Source organism: Cavia porcellus, unplaced genomic scaffold (genome assembly GCF_034190915.1).
Source record: "Cavia porcellus strain 051 isolate PalLab524CR breed Dunkin Hartley unplaced genomic scaffold, mCavPor4.1 scaffold_15, whole genome shotgun sequence".
NCBI lineage: Eukaryota > Metazoa > Chordata > Mammalia > Rodentia > Caviidae > Cavia > Cavia porcellus.
Genome location: NW_026947498.1, coordinates 69,480,917 through 69,498,558, shown reverse-complemented (window position 1 = coordinate 69,498,558; position 17,642 = coordinate 69,480,917). Strand labels below are relative to the sequence as shown.

The 17,642-nt window shown below is 43.1% G+C and overlaps 1 protein-coding gene across 1 annotated transcript in view; it reads right to left on the bottom strand.

Annotated features, from left to right (window-relative positions):
• Positions 1-12,151, bottom strand: part of Pdia5 (protein disulfide isomerase family A member 5) — an 88,500-nt gene extending 76,349 nt beyond the window's left edge. The window contains exon 1 of the mRNA XM_063225089.1: positions 11,995-12,151. Within this exon, the coding sequence (XP_063081159.1) occupies positions 11,995-12,039 (45 nt within the window). The 5' untranslated portion in view covers positions 12,040-12,151. The remainder of the gene's footprint in view (positions 1-11,994) is intronic.
• Between the last annotated feature and the right edge of the window lie 5,491 nt (positions 12,152-17,642).

The following is a 17,642-nucleotide window of genomic DNA, read 5'->3' as shown; positions in this document are numbered from 1 at the left end:
GACAAGGAGGACGTCCAGAACCGCTTCGGAAAGTGCCAGGCACTGTAAGAACATGTGTCCATGGTGAAGCAGCATATTTTGAGGGTAATTAATGTTATTGGGCTTTTACTGTAATATATTGTTAAAGTACTCATTGTACATGTATTTTTTAAAATTATTTACTATATATTTGATCACCCCTTGTAAATAGAAATATTCTAAAATCCAGAAAACATTCCTGGTCTCAAGCATTTTGGATAAAAGGTACTCAACCTATCACATCATGCCCAGCCATATATTTTGCTTTCTTTTATAAACCATACCTTATATTTAGGATTACACAGAGTAGTAACCCCCACCCTATTCTGTACTCCCCATAGAAAATATGGCTGTCAACAAGAGATAAGTCACCCAGGAGTGGTGGTACATGCCTGTAATTCCAGCATTTGGGAGGCTGAAGCAGGAGGATCACTGTGAGTTCAAGGCCAGCCTGGGCTATACTGTGAGTTCAATGCCACACTGAACTACATAGTGAAACCCTGTCTTAAAACATAACACAACAAACAAAAACCCTCAACAAACAAACCAAAAAAAAAAAAAAAAAAAAAAGAAAGAAAGAAAAACAAGATATAAGTCCGGGACTGGCTGAGAGCTTATAAAAATAGGTTTTCTTATCCTGAAATTGCAACTGCAGTACATTTAACCAAGACTTCAGTCCCTGAAGCTTTTAATGTTTTGGAAAGCCTCTTCTAGAGCCAAGAGGGCCTTGGGTGGCTGCCAACCTAGTGTGCCAGCCCTGTTAAAAGGAAGAATTGGTACAGCGAACATTAGCTTAGACAGTGGGAAGGAGGAGGAGCAGGTGAATTCCACTCCGGAAACCCAGCTCTGCCTTAAAGCTCTACTAATTGATAAAGAAATAACAAATACCCATGGCCCAGTGGTGTACAGCCAAGCTTTTAACACATTCCTTCCTCTACAGTGGGGAATCTAAATCCACAGTCACAACCTTCAGGACTCAACCCAAGGGCCAAGTCACAAAAATCAATCCAGTGAGTGACATCAAGATCTTTTAAACATGACATTAAATAGAAAAAAATCAGTGTGCATCTTAGCAAGTCCTGGCAATCAGTGGAACATTTATACCTGCTACTAATGTATACATGTCATGGCCAATGTTGTAAAATGTATATATACTCCTGTAGGAGTCACAGTAAAAATGTTTGCAAAACTCTTATACAGAATGGGTGTGGGAGGTAGCACTATGCCCACTTTGGACCTGTGAAAACTGAAGCTCAAAAGAGTTAAAGACGTTAAACTCAGGTCAAGCTGAAGAAGGTCACCTGGGCCCTCTACTTCAGCCCTTCCACATGAATAGTTCCTGATATCCCTGGAGGCGCCACCCACTCCCTATCACTTCATTCAGAACAAAGCCCAAAGCCAGGCTTGCCTGTAATTCCAGCACTCAGGGAGGCCAAGGGAAGAGAATTTCAAGTTCCAATCCCATTTGAATAACTCAGCATGACCCTGTCTCAAAAAAATAAAAAAACAATAAAAAGGACTGGGGATTAGCTTAGTGTTACATGCTCCTGGGTTCCATTCTCTGGTATCACAAAAAAACAAAACAAAACAAAAACCCAAAGCCCGGGAAGCCAGCAAGTCTGCTTTTCCTCCCAATCTAGTGACTGTCTGACCAGCGGGAAGGAGCCACAATGACCCATTTTCCCCTGCTCCCTGAACACCAGCAATTCTCCCTCAGAGAAAAGCAAAACCAGTCTGTGCTCAGACCAAGTGATGTCACAGTGAACAAAAACGATTCAACTCTTGATGCTCTTGATGCACAGAACTTGTTCTGTAGAAAGCAGCAACCTTGTCCAGTGAAATATCACCCGCCAAGCAAGATGAATGCTGTCATCTGCTATGGTCAGGACCTGGAATGGCCCCCAAAGGCCAAAGTATTAAATGCTTGGTCATCAGTCTGTGGTGCTACTGGGAAGTGGTGGAACCTTTCACAGGCAAAGCCTGGTGGGAGGGTGACCTAACGGTCATTGGGGTCATCCCCTTGCACGAGACAGTGGGACTCCAGCCCCTTGCTATCTATCTCCTTTTGCTTCCCAGCTGCAACACATTGTACAGGCCTCCTCCACCGTATGTTCTCACCATGGTCAACTGTGCCATGTAGGCCCAAATCAATGGGGCCCATCAACCATGGACTGAACCTAAGAAACCATAAGCCCAAACAAACCTTTCTTTTTAAATATCTCAAGTATTTTTCACAGCCATAGAAAGTTGTCTAAAACATTGTAAACTGTGTAGCTGTACCACAACTCTAATATAGGCATTTCAGAAATACAAGATTCCTGGGCCTTATTCCTGAAGAAAATCATCCCTTGTGGCTGAATGGCCCAGAAATCCAAGTTTATGCACATACTTTTAAAAGTGGTTTTCATCCACAACCAGAGTAGAGAAATTTCACTCCTGATTCATCTTTTAAGAACTCCGTCTGGACCTGATGTCTCTCCCTGCTCCATTCACAGCCAGGATTTTCCATCTTCGCCTCCTCCCCTGCCCTCCTTATGTCCCTCCAGATGGCTCTTCGTGAAGGTTCAACAATGACCTCTTGAACTAAAATCAAGAGTGTATAAAGAACTCAAAAATATTAGACTTCTCAAAATAAAAGACCCAATCAAAAATTGGGCAACTGAAATCAATAAGTTGCTTCTCAGAACTACAAATGGCCAACAAATATATCAAAAACTACTTGTCATCTCTGGCCATCAGAGAAACGCACATTGAAATTACACTGAGACACCATCTTACCCCAGAAAGAATAGTTATCATTAAAAAAAAAAAAAAAAACTAGGGGCTGGAGATTTAGCTCAGCGGCATAAGCACCTGCCTTGCAAGCAGGCGGTCGTGAGTTCGATCCCTGGTACCGATAAAAACTGAAAAAGACAAAAAAAAAAAAAAAAAAAAAAAACTAATAATAAATGCTAGAGAGGATAAAAGAAAGGAAATATCTCCTGCATTGTTGGTGGGAATGTATACTATTAGAGCCAACAAGGAAGACATCATGGAGTGTCCTCAAAAAACTAAAAATAGATTTTCAAAGTAAATATTGATGATCTCCTGAATTTCCACAGGATCTGTACTGATTTCACCCTTTTTGTTATTGCATCAATTTGAGTTTTTTCTTTCCTCTTTTTGACAAGGTTGGCTAGGGGTTTATCAATTCTATTTATTTCAAAGAACCAACTCTTCGATTCATTAATTCTTTATATTGTTTACTTAGCCCTAGCTGCATTAATTCTGCTCTGATTTTATCATTTCCTTCTTCATGTGAGCTTTGGATTTCACTTATTCTTTTTCTAGAAGCTTCATGTATAGCATTAGGTTCTTTGTCCTCTTTCTGTTTCCTGATGTGAGAATTCATGGCTATAAATTTCCCTCTTAGGACTGCTTTCTAAATGCAAATTAAAATAACACTGAGATATCGTCTCACTCCAGAAAGAATAGCTAACATCAAGAAATCAACCAATAATAACTGCTGGCAGGACTGAGGGGAAAAAGGAACCCTTTTCCATTGCTGATGGGAATGTGTTATGGTGCAGCCACTGTGGAAGATTCCTCAGCGTTGAGATTCCTCAAAACACTAGCATCCGAGGTTCTACTCAATCCAGCTATTCCCCTTCTGGGTATTTTCCCAGAACTGAAAACATCATGCCACAGTGATACATGTACCCCCATGTTTATAGCTACATACTTTGTAACAGCCAGATCTTGGAAACAATGTATATGCCCATCTAATTGAGGAATGGATAAAAAAAAGATGTGGTGGGGGCTGGGGATTTAGCTCAGTGGTGTAAGCACCTGATGGGAAGCACAAGATTGTGAGTTTAATGCCTCACATCAGGGAAGGAAAAAGATGTGGTGTTTTTATACAACGGAGTGCTACTTGGCAATAAAAGATAAACTCAAGACTTTTATAGGTAAATGCATGCAACTACAAACCATACCCTAAAGGAAACAAATCAAACTTGCACGTGTAAACACCATATTGTCTCACTAATATAAAAAACTGAAAGTAAATAAGTTTCAAAAGTTACAATAGATATAGTAAAAGCGAAAGAAACTGCTCAAAGGAAAATTATATTGTTTGATCAATTTTGCATGCCTGTATCAGGTAATCTAAGCAACTCTTTTGAAGATAATAATATGTAATATAACAACCATCATTAAATTCCTATCATCTTGGTTTGAAATCCTATTTATCACTATTGTTTTTGTTGTGGTGGTTTTTAGTTTTTGTTTGATTCTTGATTTTTCTGTTATTTTCTTTTTAAAATAAAAAAATAAAAATAAAAATTCCATTTGACCTAACTAGTCCACTTCTAGGTATCTTCCCCAAAGAATTAAAATTATCATATTACAGGGAACATGCATATTCCTGTTTAAGCAGAACTATTTATAATAGCTTGAAACAGCATATATGTCCATCAAGACAGAAATAAAGAAAACGTATTTCTTTAAATATAGTTGAGTACTACTCTGCGATTAAAAAAAGGGAACTTGAGGCATTCCTCGGTAAATGGATGCAATTGAGAACATAATTTTAAGTGAAATAATTCAGACACACACGCTTAGAGGTCACATGGTTTCTATATGAGAAATATTCTATTTACCTCTCTACCTAGCTGGGGGGGGGGGTAATCTCCTGCACCATGTAAGGTCAGAACCTGATCTTGATATGGAGCCTCTTGTATAGCATCTGTCCTTTGTTTTGTTTTGTTTTGTTGAGATAAGCTCTAATGACATAGTCCAGGCTGGCTTTGAACTCATAATGCAGACCAAGCTGACCTTGAATTGGCAGAGGTCCTCCTACCTTAGCCTCCAGCATGCTGGGATTACAGGAGTGTGCCACCAGACCTGGCTGTCCCTGGTGCTGGGTCATGTGTACTTGTTGGGGGGGCACTATCTCCCCACTACACAGAGACACTTGAAGGGCAAGGACTGTGTCTTTTTTTTTTGTCTTTTGATACAGGATCTCACTGTGACGTTCAGGCTGGCCTTGAACTCACTACATAACCCAGGCTGGTCTTGAACACAACAATCCTCCTGCCTCAGCCTCCCTCGTGCTAGGATTATAGGTGCGCACCACCATACCCAACAAGGACTATGTTTTAGCCTGACTTCTGTTAGGGACACAGTGGGCATTTGCACAGCTCTTTCTGTGCCCATGAAGGTTTCACTCTCCTAGTGTGTCCTCTTGCTGGCTTTCTGTGCACCTCTGGATCTGGCCTCCAGCTCCTGGATGTGAGTGTGTGTGCGTACACTGTGCCTTTCTTGACTGCCTGCATCAGGTGAGGGATGCCTATTACCCCTGTACTTTCTCTTCCCAGCACTTACTACCTGAATGAAGCTGTTAATCAGTGGCCCTCCTGCTAGGTCACAGGAGGAAGGGATGGTGTCCATCTTATTTGTTATTACATTCCCCAGTGCCTTAGCATGGAGTCTGGCTCATACAGATTCACAAGGAAATACTCATTTGGAAACAAACATGTATCTTATTTATGCATGAACACAGGATGCTGATGCTCGTCCTCCCACTCCCCTAATGTAGACACATGTACATAACTCTGCCCAGGACACAGCAAGATTAGGCCCTTAGTGACATCAAACCCACATGTTCCCTGGAGACACTCAGCTACTTGGCTTGACAAGAGAGCTTTCCAACCCAGCCCACACCTGGATTCAAGTGCTGGGTCACCTGAGCCTGAGGCGCTCACCCCAGGCATCATCCAACACTCACTGAGGGACTTGCTCACTCATTAAAGAAGCTAAGGGACTAAGAAGTCTGGGGATTTGTTTTGCAGGGAATGGATATTCCATCTCTGCCCCCAGCAAACTGTAATGAATGAAAGCTGCACTTACAACTGAGACCTCAGTGCGAGTCGGAGGAATAAAAAGATGCAAAAGGCTATTCAAGCCTCATGCCGTCTGAGCGTCATTAACCCCCCACTGCGTGATTGCAAAGCTAACAGACGGACTGGTGTGTGCACTGGAAGGTGCTACTGTGCCTGGATAGCTGCCCCTCCTCCTGGAACAAGCTAGAGAGCAAGTGGCACGGACCCTCCCCAGGAAACAGTTGCCAACGTGGCTGCTTAAACATCAAGCGAGCCACCGTGCACCCCGACCAGAGCCTGTGTGCTCTCACCCTCTGGTCCCATGTACCTCCAATCTCATGGAATATTATGCTGCTTCCCACCTCTGAAGAGCCACCTGCCTCTCTCTAGGGGTCACAGTGCTTTACTAGGGTCCCTCACAGGCCTCAACACCACACTGACATGGTGGAGACATTCTATAGACCAACAGCCAGAGGCCTCAGCGTGTGCTGCAGGACAGGCTGGGTAAGCACCTTCCCTCCCTCCCTCCATGGGTCTCAGGACATCACAGGTTCAGGGGGATCCAGGTAACATAAAAGAACTTCAGTCCTCCTTACACCCCAGCACCTGTTTCCTGCCTGTTGTCAACTAGCCTCAAAAGCCACCATAAGCACTAAGTGTAACATAGAGTTCCACAGAACAAACCACAAAGTGGAGGCAAATTCTTGGAGGAACTAGTGTGGTTGGCCTCTAGGTCTCAAGGGAGGACCCAGTGTCACGAAGAAAGGGGTGTAAACAGTGGCTTAAATCCTGAGCCCTCGGCTTGCACTACTCCCTCTGTCCCCCCAGGAGCATGTCAGGGGCCCAGGGAGGACACAAGATGAGAGTCCAGAGCCAGTTCAGGGAACTCAAGGGCAAATCCCTGCCGGACAGGGCCCCTCCAGGCACCCACGCCACCCCCTGCATGCACACCGCCTGTGGTCAGCACCTACAGCCATCTGTCCCCGACTTCCCCATCACCTCAGATTCAACAGCTTGCAAGGCTGCGGGGCTCCCACTGATCAGGCATTTTCACATGCCGAGCACTGTGCTATGTGCTTCCTGTGTTATTTCTCATCCTTTTAACTCTGCAAGATGGATATTTTTACCACCATTTACAATCAAGAAAAGTGAGGCAGGGCTCAAGGCCACTCGGCTCCTGAGCATTTCACCGGCTAAAAGCCCACATTCTTTCAATCATGTCACACTTGACTCGGGCCTGGAGACAACAGGGAAGAAAGCAAGAGGATGAAAGCGTTGTTCTAGGAAAAGTAACTCAGCTTCCCCGCTGCAACCCAGCCCCGCACGGGGTCTGCCTGATGCTATTAAAAGGGTCACTTGCATCACACCTCTCCATCACCTACAGAATCCAGTCCTCAGGGCTTCGCTGGGCATTCAAGGTTCTTTGCAATCCTCTTTCCCAGTTTCTTCCCTTCCCTAGCTCCTCTCCAGCCTTCCTTCCATCCACCACACACACCCTGGGATGCCTGTGTGCTCAGCACTGGACTAGACGCCGGGGGCATCACCACACAGGAGGATTCCTGTGGTCACAGAATCAGGCCGGTTTCCACCTCACTCGTGGGGGCATTCTCGGGTCGCTTGGTGCCTGTCCCTGTCCTGAATCCCAGCAGTCAGCACTTGCCCTTTCAATGGCTCTCAGCCACGGCTCCACCTTGTGCGTCAGGTCTGTTTTAAGACTTCCTCTGTAATGTGTTTATTTCTGTGGGAAAAGTGCACTCTGGGTTCCAACAGTATTATAAATGGCATGGGCTCCCCGGGCCAGCCCACAGAAGCCCATTAAATACATAATGGTCCCAGAGCCGTGCAGAACCCAAGTGAGCACATCTTAAAAGCTCTGTAGGAGAGACCAGGGACCAACATCTGCCTTCTGAACCTCTACTCACCCTGCCCTGGGGGCTGAGCTTAGAGCTACTACCAGGGACAGAGACAGGGAAGCAGGCGGAGCTGGGGAACATGAAAGACAGACAAGTGGGAAGCACCCAATTTATAATTCAGCTCTGGCTTTATTCCCGGCTCTGCCCTAAGAGGCTGCCTGAGTCTCCTGCCTCTAGGAGGGTCATAAAGTAAGAGAGCAGAGGGGGAGGCATGTGCAATACCCACCTTCTGTCCCCAGCACTGCAGGATAAAACAAGGAGGCTAAAGCAGATCAGTTCTCAGACTGTCAAAGCACAACAGTTGGATTTTAAAAATATGTGAGTAAAGGGCCAGCAAATTAGCTCAGCAGTGTGAGCGCCTGCCTGGCAAGTGAGAGGTCGTGAGTTTGATGCCTGTACCAAAAAATTAATTAACTAATTAATGAAATTAAAATATATGAGTAAAAATAACATGTACTACATGTTGTAAAATAATTTTCATCAAGAAAGAACTTTTTTTTTTTTTTTTTTTGGTATCGGGAATTGAACTCACAACCTCCCGCTTGCCAGGCAGGTGCTTACGCCACTGAGCTAAATCCCTGGCCCAAGAAAGAACTTTTTAACTATTATCGACAGTTTCATTTTTGGAGAAGAACACTGTGAACACTCCACCCAAAATATGGACATCAAGCGAGGAAAATGGACCAAGTGTTTTCACTGAAAATATTTGGATTCATGAAAACATAAAACCAAAAACAAACATTTGCCATTGTTATTTTTCCAGTTTGTCTGCAGATCAGTAAAAACTTGGTCATGGCCTGGCTCCGGTCCTTGGCCTGACATTTGAGAACCACTGAACTGGGAGACGAGCAGGGTGCTCTCTGGCTGACATTTCTCCATCCTGTGGACTCGACAGGAATCAGTATGCATGGCCTAGGGAAAGCCCTGGGGCGAGGAGGAGGAGGAGGAAGAGGAGGAGGAGGAGGAGGAGGAGGAGGAGGAGGAGGAGGAGGAGGAGGAGGAGGAGGAGGAGGACCAGGAGCAGGGTTGCAGCCAGAGAGCCAGCAGTCAGATGCAGGGCTGTGCAGGACTCCAGGCCTCCTTTACTGGCTGCAACCTCAGGGACAGAGATGCCACCTTGGAAGATGTAGGGCCAAATGTGGCCCAGGTGTTGACTGTGCCACTCTCCACCATAGTATCCTTCTGGAAGGCTTAGGGAAGACCCTCAGGAAACCTCTTAGAAAATATCTAATGTTTTTGCTTATAAACTAATACCTACTCATTTAGACTCTATGAGAAAACATAAGCAAAGTAAGCAAGTCGTCTGCCTCTCCACCGTCCGGAACAATCGCTTACTATTTGACTCACTACTAATTCTTCAAATGCATAATTTCACCCTGAGATTGAGTTTTATATATTGTTTTTCCAGCAATCACACTTGAGCATTTCTGCACATCTTCAGATATTCATCATAATATATTTTAACAATAAACATTATATCTTAGTAAATATATTCTTTAGAAAACTTGCAATGAACTGAATGTTTGCATCCCCAAGACTTTCTATGCTGACCCCAACTATGACAGTATCAGATGGAGCCTCGGGGAGAGGGGGTCACTAGGCCATGGAGAGAGCCCTCATAAGTGGGATCAGTGCTCTTAAAAAGCACCCAAGACAGCTCTTCCATCCTCTTTGTGTCGCATAAGGAAGCCAGCAGTCTACAGCCAGGAAGAGGGCCCCCCACCAGGTCCCAACCATTCTAGCACGATGACCTCAGCCTCTGGAACTGTATGAAATTTATTTCCTTATAAGCCATACAGTCTATGGTATATGTATTATATGGCATCACTTTCCATGGTATGAAGAACGTCAGACATTATTTTACTGTGTTGTTACTGTTGAGCATTATAACTATTCCCAGAGTTTTGCTACTGTAACAAATGTGAGTGCAGAGCTCTGTACATCAATCTCTGCAGACACCTGTAGATAGTAGACCCCCTTGTCCAAGGGAGAGATGTTTGATGCCACAGATTGTACCAAACCTTAGATCTACTGGTTTTTCCAATACATACATAGCTATAAGAAGGTTTAATTAATACTTTAGGCATAACAAGGGATTAACACTAAAATGGAACAATTGTATCTATATTGTAGCAAAAGTTAGGTAGATGTGGTCTCTCATTTGAAATACTGTATTTCACTTATTCTTCTTGATTTTTGGTGATTAAAACTAAAGAAATGAAGCTGACCACTATACTTACTACTTTACAGTACTGAATCTTGGGTCATAGCGCAGCACTGTGCAAACAGCCTGCAATAAATACCGAACAAATAAACCCTATCAGACTGCAGGGACCCAGGAAACTCCTCTCAGACCAGCCCCTGAAGGCTCCCTCCCTCCACCTCACACCTACTAAGCTTAGGAAAAGGTAAAGACAGTTGTAAACTCCAGGTTTAGTGCTCTCAGCAAACTTCTCTACTTTTCTACACCACTGAGAGGACGCGCAGACTCCCTGGCCAGCTAGCCACATTCCCTGAGTCTGCTGCAGCCTGCAAGGCCTCAGCTGATCCTCCCGCCTTCTAAATTACCATGTGGATCCCACTTGGTGAAGACTGCCAGCAGTTAGGGTGTTAGCACTTCACACTTCTGGATTATTTGCTCACAGGACTGATAACCAGCCCAGCCCTAGACAGAGGCCAGGAACAATGTTTATTTTTGTTCCCCACTCAAAATCCAACCCTGTGTTAAATAGAGTGGTTGGTAAATAAATGATTGTTGAATGTAATATCAGACTCCCACGGGTTTATTTTCATAGAGTGGAGAGAAAGCGGAAGGAAACAAAGCAGCGCGTTTGAAACAGCACGTGCAGAGATGATGGGTTCAGCGGGGAGATGGCCCTCTCCCCTGCTCTGTCCTGCCCGACCTGCAGACCAGCCAGACCTAGTGGCTCCAGGAATTGATGGCAAACAGCTCCAGCACAATCAGATATGTCTACAGTGAGTGCAGATGCTCAATCTAGATTTAGCCTGACTTTAAGAAAGCCTGGAGGAAAGGGGAGCCTTTTCCCCCACCCACTTCTAGACAACTAGAAGATAAGTAGCCACTCCTCATGGTGATCCCAAAAGGTAAAGGAATAAGAAAGGCAGAAGAGTTTAAAGCCACTCAGTCCACACGTTCTCCTCTCACTTGCCCAGCATTCTTGCCACACCCAAAAAAAAAAAAAAAAAAAAAAAAAAAAAAAGCCTGAAAAATCTAAGTTGGTGAGGATGCCGGGAGTGGGAAGTTCCCCGAAACTTAAGGGAAAAAGGAGTCAGGATGCTCTTCACATCAGAGGGTCCAGAAGTTCTTCAAGAGATGTGGAAGAAGGCCCAGACAACCCCAAGTGACACCAGACTTGGAAGCCGGACCAGACTTCGCGGGGCACACCCATTCCCACCTCTCCCGGGGATTCGCTGGAGGACCCCCAAAGTACCCCACATGGTCCTTGGACAACCCAGCCCTCCCAGGACCCCTCCCAGCGCCCTTCCCCCACTCGTGTTTGATTTTGCAGTTTGCAGAGATTTTTCATCTGATCCTCCAGACAACCTTGGCAGGGGTTATCTTCACTGTTGCCATCCCCCGAGTGAGGAAACTAAGTCAGGGTCATTAAATGATCCGCTACCCCACAAAGGAAGAAAGTGGCCGGGGCTCCAGCCAGGGTCAGAGGTGAGTCGCAGCGCAACTCCGCTGGCGGCGACCCCACCCAGCCCACTGAGGCTGTGGGCGGAGGCCCAGGTGCTACGCCAGTTTCCAGTCTTCTGGAGTAGAAACCAAGATCAAGAGAGCTCCTAAAACCGAGCTCCCGCTTGCGCAACGAGGAAGCACCCGCATCGCACCCCACATTCACACAGGTGCAGGGCCGGGAGTCTGGGGCAGGATGCACTCCCCAGCCTGAGGGTGTCCCGCCCCGGCCAGTGGCGCCCCGAACCGAAGCCCCGGAGCGAGCCCCCTCGCAAAGTTGTGCCATTTACGAGCACCCTGAAAAGCATCGTCCAGCGCCCCGGGGCTGCTCCTGACCAGACTCCCAGCGGGGAGGACACCACGACCACCCTGCTGTCCCCGCGGTAGCCCTGCGCTCACGCCCCCCGCTGGATGCCCGAGGGCCTGGAGCAGGGTGCGAACCCCACGCGGGGCGCACGTGCAGCCCCGCCCGGACCTCCTGGGCTCCCACTCTGCAGCTCACCCAGATCGCCAGCAGCAGCGCCCACGCCGGCCCGGCCCGTGCCATCCCCGCCGCCGGTGCCCAGTGCCGGCCAGGATCCCCACTCGCGCGGCGCGCCCGCCCACTGGCTCCACCACGGCCAACAGCCTCGGCCACTTCCTAGCCGCTCCCCGCCTCCCAGCTCCCGGTGCCACGTCTGCCAAAGCATGCGCACCAGGCGGGAGGCGCGGGAGCGGTGCTCCATGGGAGTTGTAGTCCGCAGCCGGAGAACCCCTTACCTGCCTGGGTGAGCTTGGCCCAGGGCCAGGTCAAGGAAAGCTTGTGAAAGGCAGGGCCAGTGAGAGAGGGAATGCATTAAGAGAAGGGAGAGTTTACTCTGTGCCTGGAGTAGCTCATCCAGCTCAGAAGTAAGTTCTCTGTCTACTTTGTGGATGAGGAGGCAGCCCAAAAATGTAAGTGTAGCAATTTGACCTAAATCACAGGGCCCATAAACCTCATAGCCCTATACTGCTTGTGAAAGACAGAATGCACCTGACTCCAGTGCTCCCACCTACCTCTTCTTTTGTTTTTCAGCAGAACTTTTTATTGCGCTGTTGGAAAAGTTCGGCATTTCCTCAAAAAACTAAACATAGATTAGATCCGGACTCAAAAAAATTGAAAACTGGTGCTCAAACAAATGCGTCTACAACCAGTGTTTGTAGCAGCGTTGTTTACAATAGTCAAAGGCAGAAACAACCCAGATATTCTCAAAGGTTAACTAAAGAAACTGTGATGTATCCATACAATGGAATACTACTCAGCCACTAAAAGGAATGAAGTTCTGACACATGGTACCATGTGGACAAATCTCAAAAAACAGTATGATAATGAAAAAAACCTAGACAGAGTGGCATGTGATGGCACAGACCTGTAATCCCAGCTGGTAGGAGACAGAGGCAGGAGGATTAAATTTTTGAGGACAGTTTGGATAATTTAACTACTCTCTAAAAGTAAAAAATAAAATAAAATAAAATTGAGAGGTATGGGACATAGCTCGGCACTCCCTGGGTTCAATCCCCAGTAGTGGAGGAAGAAGAAAAAAAGAGAAGGAGAAGGAAGAGTTAGACACAAATGTCACATATTATATGACTACATGTGTATGAAATGCAAAATACACCTCAATACAAAAGTGTAAAAGAAAAACCTAGTTATTTAGTTATTTATTTTTAGTACCAGGAGTCAAACTCAAAACCTTGCACTTGCCAGGCAGGTGCTTTGGCACTGAGCTATATCCCCAACCCAGAAAACCCCTTTATTGAATCCATTTCATGTGCTAAAACAATCATACAGTACAGTTGGGTAGGCTTGAGATACACAGTCGTGACGTGGCTAAGGGGAGCACTCAGAGCTAAAAGTTAGGGCTGCACAATCCTTGACCACTTTCTAGAGGTCAAAGCCAAACCCAGAGGTCACGCTTGACCCATCTCTCTTCTCAACAGACCCTCGTGTTGGGGTCTTTCCTGTCATGTAGACCTGGCACCCTCAGATGTCACTAATGGGAACACAAGTGGTTTAATCACTTTGGACAGCTGTACACATGCAAAATAGACTAGAAAATGATCATTGGGGAAACACAAATTAAAGGCACGCTTAGAGTCCACATCACTTCAGAAAGAATGGCCGTCGTCAAGAATAATAACAAATAAATGCTCATAAGACTTCAGGAAAAAGGAAATCTGCTACATTGTTGATGGGGATGTAAAATAATGCAACCACTATGGAAATCAGTATAGAAGTCCTTCAAAAAACTAAAATTAGAAATTTCATTTGATCCAGATCCTCCCTTTCTAGGTATATTCCAGAAAGAGTCAGACATCCTATAACAGTTACACAGGAATACCCATGTTTATAGCAGCACAACTCATAATAGCTAAATCTTGAAAGCAGCTTATCTGACCATCAACAGATAAATGAACAAACAAAATGTGGTATTTATACACAATGAAGTACTATTCTCTCACCAAGAGAGATAACCAGAGCTAAAACAGATATATGTTAAAGTCATTATATTAAGTGAAATAAACCAAACACATAAGCTTAAATATCACGTGGTGTCTCTTATATGAGAAACATAAAATATAAATAAAAAGCAAAATGAAGAACAGATAATAAGAACTAGAGAGATCATTGTAGGGTAAAGAGATTAAGTTTTAAAAGGAGGGGGAGAAGGAGAAAAGATTGAAAAAAGAATTAAGATTTATAGTGTATATGCATCAACTCCTCATATGGAATGTAATCATTATATAATGAAAACATTACAGATAAAAAATAAATACTGGAAAATATTCATAGACACTTTACCCATAGTAGTGGTTATAGATTGAATTGTTTTCCCCTCGAATTTGTGTGTTGAAGTCCTAACCCCCAGTATATGATACTGGGAACCTTTAAAGTGGTCATCAAGGGATCTTCTATGTAGAAAATCATGTCATCTGCAAATAATAATTTAGCTTCTTAACTTTATTCCTTTTCTTTATTTGTCTTGTCTAACTGCTCTGGCTAGTGTTTCCAGAACTATATTGAATAGGAGTGGTGATAGATATCCATCCTGATTTTAGAGTGAATGCTTTCAGGTTTTGGTCATTTAATACGATGTGAGCTGTTGCTTTGTCATAGATGGCTTTTATCAGATTGAGATAAAGACCTCCTATTCCAGTTTTCTGTAGAGATTTTTTTTTATCATGAATGAGTGTTGTACTTTGTCAAATGCTTTTTCAGCATCCATTGAAAAGATATTGTGATTCTTGTCATTGGCTCTGTTGGTATGGTATGTTACATTTATTGATTTGCATGTTTAACCATCCATGCATACCTAGGATGAGTCCTACTTTGTAATGGTATATAATCTTCTTGATAGTTTGCTAAATTTTGTTTGCCAATATATTTTTGAGAATTTTGCATCTATGTTCATTGGGGAGATTGGCCTGTAGTTCTTTTTTTTTTTTTTTTTTTTTTTCCAGTTGGGTCTTTCTCTTGACTTCATATCAAGGTAATACTTGCTTCTAGAAATCACTTTGAGAATATTACTTCTCTTTCAATTTCATTAAATAGCTTGAGGAGTATTGGCATTAGGTCTTCTCTAAGTTACTTGCAAAATTCAGTAGTGAACCCATCAAGACCTGGGCTTTTCTTCATTGCTAAGTGTTTAATTACATTTTCAATTTAATTGACTGATATTGGGTTATTTACAAATTGTATATCTTCTTGACTCAACTTGTGGTAATTCATGTGTATGTAGGATATTTGTCCATTTCTTTTGTGTTATTAATCTTATTAAAGGTTCTCAAAGCAGATACTGATAATCTTCTTGATTTCCAGATCCATTGTGATTCATCCTTTTCATTACTAATTAGATGAATTTGAATCTTTTCTTTCCTTTTTAAATAAGGTTACCTAAGGGCTTATCAAATTTATTTACTCTTACAAAGAACCAAATCTTTGATTCATTTGATTCAGTTGACTCTTTGTATTGTTTTATTTGTCTCAATTGCAATGTCTGCTCGATATATATCCTTTCTTCCCTTGCATGAGCTTTGGGCTTGACTTGTTCTTTTCCTAGAAGTTTGAGATTCATCATTAGGTTGTTTACTTGAGCTTGTTCTGTTTTCCTGATATGAGAATTCACTGCTATAAAATTTTCTCGTAGGCTACTTTCATTGTGTTCCACAAATTCCAGTATGTTGTATCGGCATTGTCATTTAATTGTAGATACTGTTTAATTTCTTGTCTAATTTCATCTGTGGCCCATTGGTTCTTCAGTACAGTATTATTTAATTTCCATGTGTTTATGGAGTTAGTGTCATCTCTTTTGCCACTGATTTCCAATTTCATTGCACTGTACTATGATATGATAATATGCATGGATAATATCAATTCCTTTGCATTTTCTTAAGCATATTCTGTGGACTAGCATGTGGTCTATTTTGGAGAACATCCCATGTGCAACTGAGAAGAATGTATGTTCTGATGTTGTAGGGGGAACACTCTGTAGACATCTACTAAATCCATTTATTCACAGATTTGATTCAGTTCTGATATTTCTTTGTTGGGTTTTTGTCTGAATGACTTATTTATTTCTGATGATGGAGTTTTAAGGTCTCTCATTACAGTTGTGTCTGTGCTTATTTGATTTTTCATGTCAATTAATATTAGTTTTAAATAGTTAGTGCACTTGAATGTGGTGCATGTAAATTTATGATTGTTATCTCTTCATCCTGGAGTTTTCCCTTAATGAGGATATAGTGACCTTCTCCATCTTTTTTGCTCAGTTTTGCCTAGTTTAAAGTTCACTTTGTCTGCAAATAGAATAGCTCCCCCTGTTTTTTCCCAGGGTACTGTCACATGAAGTATTGTTTCCCTTCCTTGACTTTCAGTCTATGAATCTCTTTTTAAGTTAAGTGTATTTCTTGTATGAAGCATATTGTTGGATCTTGTTTCTTGATCCATTCTGCCAGTTGGTTTCTTTTCATTGGTGAGTTGAGAACATTTACATTGATGGTTATAATTAATATGTATTGATTTATCCTTGGTTCCCTGTCTTTTCCCTCTGTTTAACTGTTTGTCTTACCTGGAAGACCCCAAAAATTCCAACAAAAGATTTCTAGATTTAATATTCAAATTCAGTCATGTGGCTGGTTACAAAGTCAGCACTCAAAAATCAATAGCATTCCTATACACAAACAACAAACTCACTGGTAGAAAAAATAGGGAAACAACTTATTTCATAATAGCTGGTGCATAAAACTTATCTCAGTTTTCAAAAGAGTTCAGGCATTATTCCTCAACCACAAAAGATTCCTAAACTGAGAAGGAGTGGACCTTTATCCATTTGTGAATAATACTTTGTCTTTGCTAGAAAGGAACAACTGCTTCAAACCACAAATGACAATGGCCTTAAAAGTATATTTGAGACAACTTCAAATCTCCGTAAGTTCTAGATTAAAGTCAAGGTAGAACATTTTGAGATTGCCACAAAAGCACTAAAAACTTGTTTCTATTTCTAGCATCCTAGCTTTGAGAAACAGGGTTTTCTGCCATGACAGCAACCAAAATAAGACTGAAGAGTAGATTGGAGACAAACAACATACTTTAAGTACCACTGTCTCCCGTCACCCTAGATGGGACTGTCTAGTTATAGGAAAACAAGCTCAGGGCACCCACTGATTCTGCATCGTGGTAAGTTGTATAATTATTTCATTCTTTCACAAAATAATAATAGAAATTAAGTGCATAATAAATGTGATACACTTGAATCACCCCCAAACCATCCCTCCTTCCCCTGGTCATGGAAAACTTGTCCTCCACAAAACCAGGCTCTGGTGTCAAAAGGTTGGGGGTCAGTGCTATAATGTTCTATACTGGATTAAACAATGGCTGCATGATGGTCTACATACACAGATCATTCACTGATATGAATTAATTAATTGTTTGACTCTAATGTTAAGATTCATAGACTCAATTTTTTAAAACTAAACAATGTTTTGGGTGAATCTTCTAATCTACAGGATTGTCTGTAACTCGACTCTCTTCCGAGTCTAAGATTAGCTAGAAGCTCCAGATCCAGGGAGCCCCAAATTCCACCAAAATTTAACTGTCAAAAGGAGAAAGAATTGAAGAAAGGGAAAAAAGGA